This window comes from Morone saxatilis, unplaced genomic scaffold, assembly GCF_004916995.1.
Source record: "Morone saxatilis isolate NCDOM2014 unplaced genomic scaffold, NCSU_SB_2.0 Contig0, whole genome shotgun sequence".
Classification (NCBI taxonomy): Eukaryota; Metazoa; Chordata; class Actinopteri; family Moronidae; genus Morone; species Morone saxatilis.
The window spans coordinates 8,771,721-8,790,224 of record NW_023339650.1 but is presented as its reverse complement, the minus strand read 5'-3'; the positions used below and the strand labels follow the sequence as shown (position 1 = coordinate 8,790,224).

The 18,504-nt window shown below is 40.4% G+C and overlaps 1 protein-coding gene across 4 annotated transcripts in view; it reads right to left on the bottom strand.

The window, feature by feature from the left end:
• Window positions 1-332: 332 nt before the first annotated feature.
• Window positions 333-18,504, bottom strand: part of relch (RAB11 binding and LisH domain, coiled-coil and HEAT repeat containing) — a 32,642-nt gene continuing 14,470 nt past the window's right edge. Inside the window, exons 12-31 of one of the 4 annotated variants that reach the window (XM_035665979.1) lie at window positions 18,267-18,290; window positions 15,002-15,114; window positions 14,776-14,866; window positions 13,966-14,037; window positions 13,722-13,862; window positions 13,416-13,580; window positions 13,153-13,300; window positions 12,882-13,038; window positions 12,653-12,776; window positions 12,018-12,066; window positions 11,234-11,313; window positions 10,613-10,719; window positions 10,306-10,405; window positions 8,669-8,751; window positions 5,976-6,039; window positions 5,708-5,846; window positions 5,480-5,596; window positions 3,665-3,753; window positions 2,990-3,060; window positions 333-1,690 (exon numbers count right to left, since the gene is read on the bottom strand). In XM_035665979.1, the coding sequence (XP_035521872.1) occupies window positions 1,570-1,690; window positions 2,990-3,060; window positions 3,665-3,753; window positions 5,480-5,596; window positions 5,708-5,846; window positions 5,976-6,039; window positions 8,669-8,751; window positions 10,306-10,405; window positions 10,613-10,719; window positions 11,234-11,313; window positions 12,018-12,066; window positions 12,653-12,776; window positions 12,882-13,038; window positions 13,153-13,300; window positions 13,416-13,580; window positions 13,722-13,862; window positions 13,966-14,037; window positions 14,776-14,866; window positions 15,002-15,114; window positions 18,267-18,290 (2,055 nt within the window). In that variant the 3' untranslated portion in view covers window positions 333-1,569. Of the gene's footprint in view, window positions 1,691-2,989; window positions 3,061-3,664; window positions 3,754-5,479; window positions 5,597-5,707; window positions 5,847-5,975; window positions 6,040-7,616; window positions 7,700-8,668; window positions 8,752-10,305; window positions 10,406-10,612; window positions 10,720-11,233; window positions 11,314-12,017; window positions 12,067-12,652; window positions 12,777-12,881; window positions 13,039-13,152; window positions 13,301-13,415; window positions 13,581-13,721; window positions 13,863-13,965; window positions 14,038-14,775; window positions 14,867-15,001; window positions 15,115-18,266; window positions 18,291-18,504 lie in introns of all 4 variants that reach the window. The other 3 variants (XM_035666053.1, XM_035666133.1, XM_035666217.1) reach the window with 3 other exon arrangements.

Genomic DNA, 18,504 nt, shown 5'->3' with positions numbered 1-18,504 from the left:
TGAGACATAGTGTAATCTTGACGGCAGATCTAAGCTTTTACTTGTGTATTTATTTGGGTTAAGTTGTTAGGAATGCCCCTTAAGATGGACTTTGGTTTGCTGTACCAAGCAGACAATAGACTGCATCAAAGGCTTGGACGCAAAGGGCAGGGATAACAGGAGTGTGTGTTTGTCTGTGAAATGACTTTGTTTTACAGCCTCCAACACCTGTCGACACTTTGAGCCATGAGCCATAATCAAAACTTGGGGTTTTCCTTCAACGTGTGTACGCCGAGAGGTCGGAAAGCATGCAGAGACTAAGAGAGTGAGGTGTCCAGAAGTACATTTAAGTACACAATTGATCTCCATCTTTTATTACACCATGACACCAATTTCAAATATACATAATGAGTACCATCCTCCTCAGTTCAGTGTATGATACAGTTATTTACTGTTTCTTTTAGAGCATATTGAAAAAGAACAACGACAAAAAAATAGAACCAAATACCCACTTTAGAAAAAAAATAGTACAATTATCAGAGACACTGCAACACAGAGAGACAAGATGCAACGGACATTGAGAGAATAATTATGACCAGTGTTCTCTTCAACTACACATTGCCAAAACGGATAAACAAAAAAAAAATCCATTAACAGTAGTGATGTTCATTATGTATAAGACTCTGAATTAAAACAAATATATATATATAATAAAGAACAAAATAGTAAAGTGAAGTGCAAATTTCTTTGGAAGTTGGAATAAGGTGTGTTTTTTCTTCATTAAGACATAAATAAGTTATAAAATAGAAGCTATCAAAACAAAAACCAGAGACAGACTTTGATGAAATAAAGGCAAGACAATTCTTTTTTTATAGTTTCAAGTAGGCGATACTTCTGAGCCGTACAGATACACTGCACAAGGCATTTTAAACGGACTCGGAGCCATTTTGTTGTCTTTTAAGGACAATTATTAAAAAAAATGTTAATGCATCTGTCCACAGATCACACAACCCTTTTCTCCAAAATGGCGTTTAAAATTCGAAATAAAATCCAGCAGTTTGTTTCCTAGAGCTTTGTGAAGCTCTTCTGATTCAAGAAGTACTGCACTGAAATGAAATGAAATTCTGTGATTCTTTCAAGTCCCGAAACATCCAGGAAACAAGTCCCTTGTTATCACTTTGGGTGAATGTCAACACTGTTCAGTTTCGTCCTCTCTCTCTCTCTCTCTCTCTCTCTCTCCTCTTTCTGAAATGACAATGTTAACAACACTGATTCATAAAAGCAAATCCCTAGTCCTCGACAAGGCTTTTGTCACGATTAAGGAGAAGAAAAATGAGCAGAGGGGGAAAACCTCAGCATTAACTGCAAAAAACATTGCGGTTCACCTTTAAAGTGCATGGAGTCCTGCTGCACTGGAGATTTAAAATCAACAACTTTCAGCAAACCTCCTGCTTGAATCGAATAAACAATACACTTGGGTTTTCTTCTACTTTAAGCTGAACCAATGCCTTTTCCAGTAAAATGAAATGCTCCCAAAGACAGCAGGGGGATCGTCAGTTAGTTGCAGTGGTTGCTCGGTCGGTGTTGCGATCACTTCTTTCTCTGGAAGACGTTGGCCAACATGGCGCCGGAGGTGGTTAGCTGACCCATCTTGCTCAAGAACTTGGTCTTTGCATCCTCACCCACCAAACTGGAGGCGATGGACATGGAGCTATGAAAAGAAAACCAAAAAGAAACAGGGTGTAAAGGTAGATTTGGCCCATGTTTTAGCTCTGATTTATTAACATACATGGACTGAAAGAAAAAATGCAGACAAAAAGCAATATCGTACAGAAAAAAACCTGCACAATCTTCCACTATCTGTTTGTTGAACTCATGTCAGCCTTTACCCTACTTCTTTTAGAAGGGAAATGCTGTTTGCCAACACAGCCCCTCCTGATTTTTACAGTCCAACGATTCCTCTAAGTTCCTCTTTTTAGTTAGCTGGGATTCAGTCTGATAGAGTAGAGCAGTTACAACACTCTGCCAAGCTGCTGCATTGCTCAACAAAAGGACAAACATCATATCTTAACACCGACACCAACCTTAAGTCAACGGATATCAGGGAGCCCAGACCCTGACTCAGTTCTTGCGGCATAAAGGCCTCAAATTTCCTGCAAAGTGTTTTAATTTACCACTCTGTGTATTAATTTACTTATCGTACATAGATTATGGGAAGTCCCAATTTGGTACACAATTTCATATACCTTGGAGAAATGTGCATAAGCATGTGAAATGTAGTACACAGAATGCCACTTCAAGAAGTCTTTCTGAGAGCTCACAGCCACCGAATATCAGAGTTTCCAGAATCTTTCATGCCAGGAAGTAAAATGCTTTAAAAGATACATGCTGTGAAAATAACGATCCAAGTTATCAACTATAGTAAAAGGAGTCGAAGAAAGACTCGACAGACCTAAATGAAAGAGGAACAAAAATCTTTCGGCACAAACACAGAGATTTTAACCTCAGAGGGTTTTGGCCGAACACACCCAAAACTGAGCATATGTGCACAAAGGGAGACACATACATACTTCTTACATCCATATAAACACGCTTTTCGTTTTAATGAGCCCCAAACACATGTTAACAAGATGGGGGAAACATTTTTTAAAAGTCACCCACAGCATGGCCGGTGTCCCAGCTCTTTGAGCGTTACCAAAACAACTCCTCTCATTTTTCTGCTCTTTCTTTCTGTGAAGATACCCACATAATGAGTGTGGTTCCAACACTCTTCCATGTACTCCTCTACCCACGAGGGAATGAACCCACAATATGGGCCCAGTCCCAACACTGTCAAGCGACCCCTCTCCTCACAGTAGGGCTGCCTCTTCCCCCTCCAAATTCTTCTTAACTACCACTTTAGAGCCATTAATTATTGCTGTCACAGCCTCTCATGCAATGAAAAACAACATTTCGCAAAATCATTTTAGAAGAAGTGTTGGTGTGAATGGGACCGGTTGTTTGTTCTCACCCTTGTGCGTCTGCCATTCCTCTATTTTCCACCTTGATTTCACACTCCTTGATCATAGAACTCAGAATAACCTGTGGAGAATATGACGAGAGACAGATGAAGCTGACATGTTGCCTTTACAAAAATATATTTGTTGGAAAAAACAGCTGAATCTCGTGATTTACTAAAAGATTTCTCTTAGGAATGCAATGCCACCTATATAATACTTTTAACTGCTGGAGTGGTAAAGAAAAGGTGGCGTGGGTCTAATTTTGTCACAATATGACAGAATAAAGACCTTATATGAGTTTGTATGTTTTAGTTCCAGTTTTGGAAATAATTCCCATCTTCCGGTACGTAGGTTTTACAGACAGAGTGGATATGTAGAGAGGAAAAGAGTCAGCTGATCATTAGTCACCTCGGGAAATTGCTCACATGAAAATGAATGGCGTGAGAAGACACAAATAAATATTGTAGAGGTGTGTGTATGAGTGTGTCTGAGAAAGAGGTGAAGAGTCAGACAGTCTATCTTTACCAATATTGTGCGAGATCCCATAGGAGTAACGGATAGAAAGAGGGAGACAGTCTGGCCTATCAGTGCGTGAGAATGTGTATGGGATACTATGTGCATGCTAAGTTGGTGTCTGTGTTTGAATATGTGAATGAGTGTGACCGTATGTCTGTAAGTCTCCTGACCTCATGCTCAGGGGAAAGTTGCTCCATGTCAGCGCGGAGACACCTGAGGCCAGGCAAGAAGTGGTTGACCATTACCTCCTCAGAAATGACTGCACAGAAAGTTAAGGACTGGAATGGAAAGCTTGTACAGTTTAAAATAAATGCCAGTTGATCCAAAGCACCTTGCAGCACCATGAATGAGTTTATTACTATTCATACAGTCTGAATCACAATGCTAACTTTTCACTGTCTGGGTTCAGAAAGCCAAACGCTGCCCCACCCCCGGATACACGAGGCCAGCACTGAGAGGTTCAGGAAGAGTTTATACCCTCAGGCCCATTGACTATATCTAAAGATGGACCACATGACAGTTTTTTTAAAAAAAAAAAAGAAAAAAAAAATTTAAAGTACACGTCAAATAAATATTTCCTAAAGATTTTCTGTCATTGTAATAGTTCTTATCAGTTGGATGTATGCTCAAGTCAGTGTTCATTTTTCTGGCTTTAGTTAGTTAGTTAATTGATTCTATAAAAAGGAGGTTTGATTGACAGCTGAGCCACGTTAACAACTGAGTTTGCTGTGTGCCCACAGACTTTCTTGTTGTCAATACATGCAGAGAGCTAGAAACTAAAAAGCTGGTGTTTTCAAGGCCAAGCAGTTACAAATACTATTCGGATGGGGGCTTCCAGGCATTACTAGATGAGTTTACCTCAGGATAATTTTAAAAAAATCAGTTGGTGACTAAAAACACTGCTTTTTAAATATTTTCCTTTCATTGTACAGACATTCTTAAAATAACTGTGTTGCTATATGCCTCCAAAGTAGGCTGACATAAACTTACATTGCATGTGCATGTGTTCTGCCACCTGTCATACCCAATAGAGCTATATGGGACAAGAGCGAAGAAATCTATATTTTTGGAGATGGGAATGTACAATTTCAGAGCCTGTCACACTGATTACAAGAGAAAGAAGTGCAGTGGGAGGTAAAGCCTCTGAGGTTAGGGCTATACCTCCTGGATACTACTGCACTGTAAAATCACAGCCTGACAAAGATCCACAGGAATGAACCTCAGACCAGCTGTCCTCTATGTGTGTGTGTGTGGTGGTGTGTGTGTTGGACCTGGGTAGGGTGGGGTTGATAGAGTAGAGACAGAGTAGAGAGAAGGAAAAAACAAGAAAGTAGAAATAGTAAGAAGTGAAAGAATGACAGAAGAGAAGGATGACAGAGACAGAGCAGAGGTAAAGTAAACGTGAGCCCAATCCTGGGAACTGTTACTCGGGATTGAAACTGATGTTCAGTCCTTTCCTTCTCTCACGCTCTTTCTCCCTTTCTCATCCTTTCCTTTGCTTAACCAACCCTGTAATTACCTCTAGCCCCAAAATGGAGGCAGCTTATTTTCCCTTTCTCCTCCTGCCAAATGACAGGCAAACTCTGCCAACACACACACTGAACCACACACTCAGGCACCGGGGCCATGCTGATATGTACCACACAGTTTTACAGGCGCATTCAGGAGCACATCTAACTGATGCAGCTAGCATTTGACCAGTTATTCTAACGGCCTACCCAGTGACTCACTGTTACAACAACTAACCCTGAACGGAAGCCAACTTTGACGCAGACTTCTAGTAAATGTTTGGAAACTCATACAGTACAGTAGTTGAGCACATGCACGCATTTCTCCCCTTCAGTTTCACAAGGTTATCTGACTTTTACACGTATAAGTATAAAGCTAGAATTATGACTATAAATAAAAAATCCTCCTAAAAAAAAAGAAGATAAATATGTGTCCCAGCTCACACAGACCATTATATATGACCTATAAAAGGATACAGCAGCAGGAAAGGGCACTGTAGGCCTCGAACAGCTGGGTGGCGATGTCAATCCTCTTGCTCTCCACTGCCTGGCTGTTGTTAGCCAGTGCCAGCTTGTGAAGGTGTGGCAAAACAACTAGAGGAATAAAAAAAAAAATACAGACAGAAAGAGCACATGAGAGTCAGAGCAAAAGAAAAAGCAAAAAAAATTATACTACGTTTTCATGTATTTGTGTCCTTTACATACACTCATCTCTAAAGCGTGGCTCTGCATTGGGTCCGACCCTTCCGAACGTCCTGATGATCTCCATGTGCAAAGAGTGCTGATCTTGGTACTGAGGGTCTTCCAGGAAAGATGCCAGCTGCATTTTTACACGCTCCAGCAGCTACACACGTTCACAGGAAGTATATTTATAGAAGTCGTACAATGATTTGAAATGAAATTGGTAAGACAATGTATCTAATCAATGTTTACATATTAGGCTTGTGTGCAGTTTGTTCAGTTAGTTTCCTACCTCTTTTTGGGTGACAGTCTCCATGATGGTACCAAAGGCAGGGATAGTGGATATCCTCACTGAGCTAAAAGCAGCAGGAGAGCAAGACAATGGTTTTACCATTCACTAGTCACTGTTAACTCTTCTAGGTGCTCTCCAATTTCCCCATTAGTTTGTCTTTAAGCAAGAATCTGAGCAAGTCAAATATAGTCTGCAAATAGTTTTTTTGAAAATCAGATCACCAGTTTGCTGGGTTTTAACGAGATGAACTGTTCCTGGGGCTATTTTCTGATTTTTCAAAAAATGATACTAACAGATTCAAACAGTTTTTTTTATTACAATGGCATATCTAATGCCAAGTCATTCACATTTAAGGCACAAACAAGTCTGACTACTTTGGTTAACACATGTTCTAGGTTTTATCCAAAAATAATGATTAAATAGTAATGGCATGCTGGTAACCACAGTGATGACTGAAGGATTACATACCCAGAGGCTGAAATTGAAACAAAATGAACTGTCAACGCCAACTGCAGGATGTATCAATGCCATCAGTATTTTACTAACTGCTGTAAGTTGGGCCATATGTCTAACTGCTTTACTGATCTGGTGAGTTTACATCTGCAACTCATCAAAGATATAAACGTATAGAAAATCAGCTATGTTTCAAAACCTTCCTTGTATCAGATTCCACTATAACTTGAAACTAGCAACATTTTGCCAATAATATTTGACCTAGATCTATACTGAACAGATCTATAATCAACGCCTGCCATTTTCAAACTACTTTATAACTAAATATACTCACTGTGTCATTCTTGAGCTAACTGCTTATCTAACTAAAAGGTGTCTCGTTTACATTTCGAAAACATTAAAATACAAAAACATTATAATGACATAAACATAATAAAAATATCTGACAATAATCAATGATTATAATGAATTACGACAAGCAAGATTAATGGGGTGCTGTTAGAGTGATGTTAGATAATCATTCCACTGTCAGTAGGAGCAGGAAAGACCAAAAGATACACTTGGGCCATCTTGGAATTGGAGTAAAAAAACAGTTTCTCATTATGTCTATAAGTATTACTTTTTACTCTACAGTTAATTGTGGACAAAGCAAGATATGTGACATATATCATGCCAAAAACCTTAAAAAAAGGTTACAAAGAAACATGTTAGGCTTTTTAAATAAATATAAGTTACATCTACAAGTTGGGGACAAGTGTGTACCCATTAGCATGGCATTTCAATACAGAGAATGATGAGATGAAAAGGGCTGCATTCAAACAGTGTCGCCACTTAGTTTATCATGTAATCACAAATATAAAGGCTGGATGTACACTGGCACACCAAAAAAATTATCTTTTTGTTTGTCCCACGTGTATACAGCTATGAAAACTACCAATGTGTGCCACAAATCTAGGAGGTCTAGGGGAGATTTGGGTTAGGGTTAGGGTTAGGGTAAGTATTTGTCCAACTTAAAATGTAAAAAGTGTGACTCCAGGTCAGTAAACCGCTACAAGGGCTTTTTTTTAAGGACACAAATCGGAGACTCAGCCAGACAGATTTCTAGAAAGATGCTGGTTCACACAGTAAGGATGCAGCCCGCAAAATGACAATGTTTACAGAAAGGTTTTCTTGTGTTGATTGACTCACAATTCAGGCCCACTGCACAGAGTTATAAGGGCCGGAGCCGCCCGGCGATCTACTAATGCTTCACTCATGCCTCGGAGAACCAACTGCAAACCCACCACACAGCAGGATGAGAGAGAGGGAGAGGCAGGGTGGGAGGAGACAGAGACAGAGGGGGGGAGGGAAAGATACAGGGTGGGAGGAGAGAGGTGAAAGAAAAGAGGCAAAGATAGAAGGGAAGGGATGGTGTGAAGATGAGAGAGAGAGAGAGAGAAGAGATATTAGAGAGAGAGAGAGAGGAGAGAAGACACAGTAGAGAGAGAGAGAGAGAGAGGAGAGAGAAAGAGAGAGAGAGAGAGAGAGGACAAGAAGAGAGGGACAGAGAGAGAGAAGAGAGAGAGAGATGATGAAGAGAGAGAGAGAAGAGACAAGAAGGACAGAGACAGAGACAGAGAGGGAGAGAGAGAGAGAGAGAGAGAGAGAGAGAGAGAAATAGAGTGAAAGGATAAAACTGAGAAAGACGGGGTAAAGACAAAACCAACCACTAGCTAAATGGTCGGTCAGGAGGAGGGGTCCTGCTTAAACTGAGTGAGGTGGGGAGGAAGAAGGGAGGGTGGCAGGTTACAGATGAGCATGCTGGGATTGTGCTATTGCTGCATGCAGACAATGAGCACGCACAAATCTGGACTGGTTAGTGTTGCAGATTGATGAGGTGACGAGAGCTGGCGTGGGTTAATGTTGCAGATTGATGATGCCAACATGCGTGTTAGTCTTAACAGTGGTTATGCTGATGAACTACCCCATGGCCCAGCCTAAACCTAAACAGGAGCAACTCCACACAACTGCTGAGAACTATGCCATATGGAGAATTAAAAGGAGAACACTAAGAATCTGAAATTGTGGAATTAAATTGATATTGAATCAAATAAATTAGTGATCAAGGAAGATACTGTTTTGTGCTGTTGCTCCTGGCAGATACGGGCTTGTTTCGGTGTGATAGTTCTCAGACGGCAGAGAGAAGGGGGGAGAGACGCGGCGCGGTTTATTGTTGTTGTTGTTGTTGTTGTTCCACTTACATTTCAGGGTCGGAGGACAGTGTGATGAGAGCCGGCACCACTCTCTGAGCTACCAGCGTCTCATTCACCCCCTTCACCAGCAGCTGATCGGGTTGGACAGAGCCAGCCGTGATGTCACAGAGGTGGGCAGGGCATTGGGACAAGAGCGAGCAACACCGGCAATAGATAGAGAGAAAAAAAAAAAAAAAAAGCACAACAGAAAGGGGGAGGGAAAAAGAAAAACAAACACAAAAAGATAGGAAGAAAGTGATATACAATGACAAGAACCATAGCTGCAAGGCACGGAACGGCACTGCATGTATCAAGCAAGTGTGTGTACACACACACACACACACACACAATCACACACACGCAAACAAACACACGCACATGCACACGCAGGTATGCAGAAGAAATGGCAAAGCCAACATAGCTAAACTGCACAGATACTTTTACAGTATGGTGAGCATAAAGCTGTGGGCTCTTTCCACAGACTCCAGGTCAGATGATTATTTTATTCATTTAAACTGATAGTAGTTGACAGTAAATGTGTCCGATCTGGAATCTGTGATAGAGGACCACATTTCAACCCACAGTTCTGACAATGGTGGACGGCTAATCACTATGGAATGGTGACAGTGGGGTGTGTTGGGAAAGGGCAAGTACTTCACAAAACAAACGGGGGGGACATGAATACCGCCTTCCACTCCTCCTCCACCAAGTTTAGATCAACATAGGCCCAGTTCTACTGCTATACCTAGACCCTTATCCAAACATTTGACCGTAACGTGTGCACTGATCTACACGGACAGGGATGTGTGATTTGTTATGGTTGTTTCTCAAGGTTTAGCCCAGGACTTTTGCTTTGGGAACCTGGCTTAAAAATTGTCAGCGGAATAAAATCGCACAAAAGAAAATAGGGAAATAGTCATCTCCCTTTAAAATAATAGAAGGATTATATTTCCACAAGACCTGAAATGCTAAAAAAGTAAAACAAATATTCATGACAAAACATTTCTGATTAAATTATATTTTCCAACAACACTGAAGGGATCAGGCCTTAAATTCTTTATTATACTTTCAGGTTGCTGACTTTAGCCTTTCTCTGACATGCAGCAGATATTTATGTAGTCACTTCAGAGACCAGTGCACAGTCAATGGTCTGATGTCAACTCTAGGAGGGTCTCACCACACAGTTGGAACCAGGGCGCTGGTAAGCTACAGTAATCTTTATTCACCCTCAAAAGACTAAGTATTAAATGCATGTTAAACAGCAGCAATAGCAAGCAGAGCTAGCACATGTACAGCAAATAGGTAAACATAAAAATCTATAATGTAGGATTGCACAATTGTGTATAACCGCACAAGACATTTTTGTATATGTATGTATGTATGTATAATTTAATTTAGAGCATACTGTCTATTATAAAATGAAGATGCTTTCACTTGATAATTACATCATTACAAATGTATCTTAATTACCATTTTATCCATAACTGTGCAGCCATGCTATAGTTTAGTATACATTTAGTGTGTCTACAAGTGTAGGTCTTACTAAAAATGTAAAAAGGAAAAATTAAAACTATAAAAATATTGTATTTATTTAAATTATATGTGATTACTTCAATTCGCTATCTGTGTGTGTGTGTGTTTTGTACCTCAAACATCCGTGCTGCAGTACACCGAACCAGTGCAGAGGTATGAACTACCCCGTACCACAGAACAGTCAGCAACAATTCATGGTACACTGGGTTGGCACTGAAAAGAGAGCAGAACATAAATAATGGGCAATATTATGTCAACAGTCAACCAACAACATACTTCCAAACTGTGAGATTATTTTTTGACACATGTAACAACGGCAGTGCAAATCATTTTTGGGTTATGAAAGACTACATTTACATGTCTATGTGTGTGTGTTGTGTGTTTGATGTGTGTGCTGTGTGTTGTGTGTGTGTGTCTCACCCCAGCTCTACAAAGGAGGCCTTCAGGCTGTCGAGAGGTGCATGGGACAAAGACAAGGTTGTCATAACATCCTCCAGGAAACCCACCAATAACTTGCGATCCTCCTCCTGTATGCAGAAATCATACAATGTTTATGTCAGTTCATGTAGCAATACAAATACATCCACATCGTAAGTGTGGGCCAATTTCTACAAATCAGTTAGAGTATTTTCGGACAGCAGACATCTTGTCACTTTGAACATAAGATAAAATGGCTCTGAACATGTTTTATTGACATGTTGTGTTGAAAGGTAAATCAAAATACCAGTGTTTTGCAAGTGCTGCATCATTTTGTGAACCTAAAATCAAAACAAAAACATGTGGCAGCTTGAAGTGTTTTTGAGTGGATTTTCCCTTGTGACTAAGAACAATAACCCAAAGTGCAATGTGGTTCACACTCTACATACTGTAAAACAGACGAGAGAACGGGGTCAAAAACATGTCAAACTAACTTTAAACAGAGAATCATTGACACACTGTAGATTTATTGTGTGAGACACTAAATTGCACCACCACAAGGTATGAATCTTATGATGAATCAGCTTCAAGTGCTCTCTTTAGGCTATTAATTGATTTACTTACCTGGTTATAACAAGTCAGCACTCCAGTGGCATAGATGGGGACTGTGGCTTTGGTGAGAATATCGTTCCCTGCTGAAACATCTGTCAGAGGAATTAAACCAAACCAAAACAGGTAAAACAAACATCAAAACTCCAAGTACAGCTATTAAAATCAAGCCATTACTTGTCTTTCCCGTGGCTGAATGGCATAATAGTTTATTGATGCTCCTGCTTAGTGCAGTAATGATCTGAGATGTACATTTTCCTGTATTCACAATTGTGGGTCAAGATTTGACACTTGCACTTAAACACAACTCAACCCAATTAATCAAGGAAATAAGAAAAACACCCATGTACAATCAAATGTGACAGGACACGATGAAGTGAGGCAAGGTCTATTATATTATGCAAAGCGTTTGGCAACATGACCGTGTCTGTAGCAATGTGTCTACAGCATACATTATATCATTATGGTTTTACAAAAAATCTACTGAAAAGAACAACTGCAAAGTAAGATCAAAATGACCTTAACACATACTTCTCAATACAAAACACATTTCATAAATGGCCACAATACCAAAGCTAAATCACTTGGCAGCCAACTGAGACCAAGCACCTCTTATAACTACAGAAACATGTCCGGAATAAAAAAAAAAAGAGGGGAACACCCATAGCTGACTCCAAATAGCTTGTTTACATCAACAGTGTCTGCGTCTGAGCTCCACCTACCAACATCCTCTTGAGAGCACAGAAAATCTTACAACAAATGCACATCTGTGTGTATGTGTTATATCTGCTGCACTCACCAACATTCTCTTCAGACAGTCGCAGGATCTCTTGGAACTGTGGTTTGACCTGAAAAGGTCATGCGAATATATTAAATTATAAATATTATCATTGACATTTACTATAAAGTACTATTTTAAGTACAGTACTGGATATGTCAGATTCATTTTTGATGGATATCTTTATGAGGTCAGAGGAAGGCACAGTGGTTACAACCACTGCTCTTGGACTCGCAGTGAACTTCTGATTGATACACAGTACACAGTGAATACTACTGTTAAGAATAAAGTCACTACAGCTGTGATCAGACCCTCACTTGAGCACTTATTACCTACGTGATAAACACTTAAAAGGTTAATCTTTAGTTAGCAGGAAGCAAATATCTCAGATACCTTCAAATTGTCATAACTGACAGGTGTAGTGTACAGTACACATCAGTTATCTCAGGAGCAAAAGCGAAGAATTCCTTTTTTTAATTTTTTCAAGACACAAAACAGTGCATAAATTGTACCCTTAGAATAATGAAGAAAATAAATATATAGTTCACTAACAACTAACTTTTTGGAGAGCTAGGGTAGAGATAAGCTGGAGCTAAAGCACACTTTCTTTCCACCGTCAGGAGAATGTTCATTTTGATGAGTCACAGGGTTTTTACCTTAGTGTTGGTAAAAATCTTGCCGAAGGTGCGACAGAACCTCCAGAAGAAGCGAGAGAACTCATGTACACACGTCGATGACGTCACATTGATACGACTCACGATATCTATGAGCTGAGGAAGGCTGGAGACAGAGCAGTGTATGTTTTGGTGATACCATGCACAAAGCTGTCTTTAGACATATATGTTTTTACACATGCGCGTGTGTGTGTGTGTGCGCATTTCTCACAGTTGGTTGACCACCCATAGCAGGCTATCCCAGCCGGTGGTTCCTTCAAGCTCTAGCTGGTGGTCGTAGAGTAACAGCAGGGCACCGAGCATTTCTCTGCTGCCGATGAGGGTTGCAACGTCCTGGAGCGGAGAAGCTGGCCTGGGGAATCGGGTCACTGCAGGAACAAGACACGGGAACAGAAACGATACTCAGCAAGTGTACTGCTGTAAGAAATTACTTATTTTACTTGTGACTTCTGTGTGTGTGTCCGTGCGTGTAGTTGTCCTACCCTCTATTGCAGGTGTGTCTCCATCGAGTTTGGCTCTGCTTGTGAAGGGTGCGTTCTGCAGCACCACAGCAAACAGGGGAGGGATGAGAGACTGCAGGGCCGACAGGAACACGTGTAGCTTGTGTTCATCCAGACCATGTTCTCCTTGCTACAGAAAGAGGAAGGACAGCTTTCCTTACAATGATATTCTGGTACACATTAGAGAGCATGTAATGCTATATTTTTTATACATTTGTTCTGTATATTCTTTTCCTTACACTTACCATAAGTAGTTTCTCTATACGTGCCAAAAGAGAAGGGATAAGAGCAGTGTGCAGGGTGCCCAGCTCCGTGGTCCAGGCAGCAAAGGCAGGAATGAAGACCTGGTGGACTGCACTGACCACCCGTTCCGATGGGTCCCCAAGTGACAGCAGCATCAACTCAAAACCCTGGAAGAGACATAGCAACATTAACCCCTAATGCTATTTTTATTATTGCTACAACACTATTTCACCAGCAGAAGGAAACTGACTAAAAACAATTATTAGAAACCGGAAGTAGACCATTTTATATTTAGTTCTTGCACATACCTGGGAGTACTTGTCAGGGTCATCTATGTAACCCATGATAATACCCAGACTCTTGACCACAGCCTCTCTAACCATGTCAGCCTTATCCTCAGTAAGCATCTGCTGCAACATGGACAACACCAAGGAGCTACGGATCTCCTTCTACAGAGAAAGAAACCAAGACAGACAGAGACAGAGAATTAATTAGCATTTTATTCAACTATATTCATGTAAAACCCTTATTACTTCGGTATTCTGTTCTTACAGGCAGGTATGGTGCTAAGGCTCCACAAGCCTCTGCCACCAACAGTCTCCTCTCCGGATATTTGTGGTTAATCTGTAAAAGAAGAGAACAAGATTTGGAGAAAAAAAGTGTCAACAGAAGTTGAAAGCAGGAGAGAAGTAGACTGGAGGGCAGCCACCGTGGAATGGAAACAACTCATGTATCATCAACATGCTGACCCTGTGGAAACTACTATTGGTCTTTCTAGTAAGATTCTCAGCCTCCAAACTGCTGGCAGCTGTTGTTGCCATAAATGTGCTGTATGAGGTGACACAGGTGGCAATGAAAACAAAACTGATATCACATTTAAGTCAGGGACACCATGGATGTAATGATAGTCTTGAATCAGAACATGCAACACCAAATGGCCTGCGCACTAAATACAAGACATAACTGAGATCTTTTATATATAGTGTAAAATGAAATATTTTTGCATTAGAGCTTTGAGCATTTCTTGCAGAACGGAAGTATCTTCCTTTTGTACTGTCAAATCCACATGCATAAGAACCAAATTGAAAACATCAACAACAACAAAAATAGCTCCAGCCTTCGTACTGAAACAGAGCATCGAAACATGCCCCATAAAATGGAAAGTGTCACAGAGGGCTTAAAGGGAAACAAAAAAACAAAAAACAAACCCAACATCAAAAACAAAATATGACATAAAAAAAAAATCAACTCAGAGGTTGGACATGTATTCGAGCAGGTGTGGGAGAAGCCTTTGTATTACCACGAAAATCAGTGACAGCATATTCAATAACAAAAAGGCCACCTACAGTGTATTTACTGTACCTGTTCCCAGCACTGAGGAAGTAGTTCAGCCTCAACACGTGTGGGACCCACGTGTCGCGCAAATGCAACGCAGCCCGTCAAGATCATTTGTCTTTGGAAACACACACACAGAGAAACATATGAGAACACACTGCTGTCTCATAGTTTGATTGAAGTTGATCAACCCGCATAAAAAAACTATATGCATGTTGTTCTGTGTGCGCACACACACACAAACAAGACACACCTCTGCTCATCATCTGGTCTCTTGATTAGGTTAAAGAGGATGTGAAGGAGCTGGTCTCTCTCTTTAGGCTCTGGGTGAAGGCAGGCGGTGCACAAGATGAGTGGGATCAACTCCTGAAGGAGAGACAAGTAGAGAGAAACAGAGAGAGAGAAATATCATTAGTTTAGATTACTTAGCAAAAGAAGAGTGAGGTTGAAACACACAGGGAAAGGACGGCCGGGTATCAGTCAAGCAGGCCTGGACGTCTATGGAGAACGGGGAATAGGAAAAGGGGAGAAGGCGTTTATTAAAAAGAAGAGAGAAAATGGGAAAGTCACAGGGAGAAAGAAAACACAGGGGGTCACCTTGTGATAGGAGTCCATCAACACCGGTGAAAACACGCTTACCTTCAATACTTAGGTGGGGTTCTACCTTGACTCATTTGACTTTGGAGTCACACACAGACAATTAGAGCCACGTATTGAAGAGACTTAAATAGTGCATGCATACACCCAGACACATCTGCATATAGAGAGACACACATGTATACCCTACTCCCCTACTACAACAGCTCTATCTCAGAGTTCACACAGAGTTTATGGACCTTCCAACCAGAGGGGAGAGAGCTCAGCTGCCCTTGATACAGACCATGGCCAAATTGTGGTCAGCCCTAAATTCCCGGCACACACACCCAAATTAGAGAGTGCATACAGAGTTAAAAATATGTTTTTTTTTCAAACAAACTCTGCTTTTTTCCAGGAAGATATCACATTTTCCTGCCAAGTGCTGGAAGAATGAACAAAACCCCAAAGCTGGATGGACAGATGGACCTGACAGACACTTGGGTAAAGATAGGCTGTGATGAGTCACTCGCTCAATGTTGGACAAACCCTCTGAAGTCAGTGCCATGTTGGCTATCTTTTAAAAAGCAAAAATATGGCATTTAAGAAACAGAGGGTCATTTTAAGTGGTTACATGCTGAGTTCAATGTGGGTGAAATCCGTTCAAGCGTCAAAAAGAAGCAAAATTAACTGAATTCAGCCCAATTTAACTGTCAAATTCAATAATCTTCTGCCCTGGCCTCTGAAAATACCATACATTTTCACAAGAGACACTTTTGGATACTTAGCGGCACTGGCCTGATATAACAAATACAGGAATTCATAAACAGCACACATCTGAAAAGCCAGAACCCACGATGACCCTGTTCTATTTCTGTGTGAACTTCTGAGTTTCTGATGTGAAGACTCCTTCAGGAGGTTAAACTTCTGACCAGTCCTGGGTAAACATTGTGGGCAGGTAAAGTGGACAGTACGACGCCAGGACCCAGAGGCCAGGGTGCCTGATGCTTTACTTCAAAGAGTGGAGCTACTGCAAATTCCAGTCCAAGGGCTTCTATATGCAACAGCCTGTATCCAAATGTTGCACCTTTTTATGCACCACATTCCCATTCCACCTTAACAACTCTTATCAAATCTTTAATTTATTATAAAATTGAATTTATTTCCCCAATTTGTTGTCTGTTCGCAGATTAAAAAAAAAATAATGACGCGCGTAAATTCTGTAAGGTAATGATAAACATCTATTTGTAGCACAAGTGAATGTCCACAGTAACACTATTCTCTCCTCCAGATGCTTTTTTCAAGTTTTTTTTATATCCATACTGACTTTCTATTGTTCTCATTGTTCGAGAAACCAGAGCTTGAGTACAAACACACAGCAGAATGTAAACAATAGCTGTCATCCGAGTTATTCCTTAACTTCTAATCTTGTGTCTTGTAACAGTCCTGACAAAACTGTCAATGTTCTTTGTCTTGCCAGTAGTTCGTTAAAGATCACAGTTAAGCTGGCTGGCAGAAAAGGAAGTTAATAATTATAGCATATACTTACTCACTTAAAAGTGATTATGCTTCTTGGATAAATTAGACACACCCTTTACTGTTAGAAAATAGCACTGTAGCAAATGACCACAGATTAAGCCTAAAATAAGTAATGCAGAGCTATACAGAGAATTCAAATCGCATTAAGCTACAGCACAACACAGTATATTGAAGAAAAACATGTTTAATGATTTATAGTGTCTGATAATCCAGCCAGGTGGCAGGCAGAGTTTCAATGCCTCATACCACCGTTCCAAGTCAAACACTTTTTGTTATTAAGTGGGTGTCACATTTTAACAACAACAAGGTGTGTCTCCAGGCGCGTGGGGGTTGGAAAGCTTCAGGTTGCAAGATGGAAGTGTGAGCGTCTGAGTGTGTGTACGCAATGTCATGGCTGGTGAATCTAACGGACATGGTACAAAGTCCGAACCACTCAAAAAGGACCCCAAGGTCTCTGTGTTGTGCTGTGTGTGTGTGTGTGTGCAAAATGTCTGTCTCTCCCCTCAGTTCATCTTGATTTTGCAAAGAGATTAAGTTCCCTATAACTGTGGTGGTTTATTAACAAAACATAACCATTATGATATGCAAAGCAGACAGACGGGGAACTACTCCAACCAGACTTACCTCTTTCAAACACTCCATTTTGTGTCTTATCAACAATCTGTGTGTAAAACTCAGGCGCATAGTATTTGTACACACATGAAAACACACAGACACAAATTGCATGCAAGCAGTTATGTGTAGACAGAACACCTGTGCAGGTGTTTGTATTACAGCTTGCAAGAAGGAACAGCATATTAATGCCTAATCTATTTTTTTAATCTCCTTCCTTTGTTCCCCAACAGTTCTAGGAAGAACACTGGTTTACATTTAGTTAGTCTCAAGGATGTGGAAAACACTGGTTTTATTTAGCCATAATAACATAGCAAATAGCAAAAATATAAGCTACTTTTAAATAGGTTGCTGGAAAATGTTATATTAATAAGTAAAATCATTCCACAATCTCAAAAGCAACTAAGGCACTCAAAATGATTAGAGCTAGCCAGCAATTTAAACAAATGGGAACCAATTAGACAAGGACAGAGTAAAGATACACTGGGTTTAAGAGACATACAGTACATGACCCACCTCAGGCTAAAACTGCATACCTTAGGCCATCATTGCATGTTAGTTCATATTTTAGATACAAATCCATTTTAACATTTAATTTTATGATAATGCAAGAAAGCATACTTAAACAGTTATTAGCACGTCACAGAAAACTACTGCAAACAAACAAAAAAAATTTCTGGCAAGTCAAAGCCTATGTGACAGCAGTTGTAGCCAACAGGAGCTGCGCATTAGTTACACCATTTTGGTCTACTGGTCAAATGAAAACCATGCAGATGAGTGCCTGAAAGACTCACCTGGCAAAGATGTGCAACCATTCTCTAGAAGAGAGGCATGCATGAGAGTGAGAGAATGAGTGAGACGAAAAGAGAAGAATAAAAATAAAACCAGTGAAAAGGACAGCAAATGTGAGTGGGGGACAAAAACAGCAGAGGAGAAATGATGATGACACTGGTGAAAACAAACATTATCAGACAAAGGGGGTGAAATTCCCAATCAATAGATAGACACAAGTCAGCTGGATATTAGCAGGTT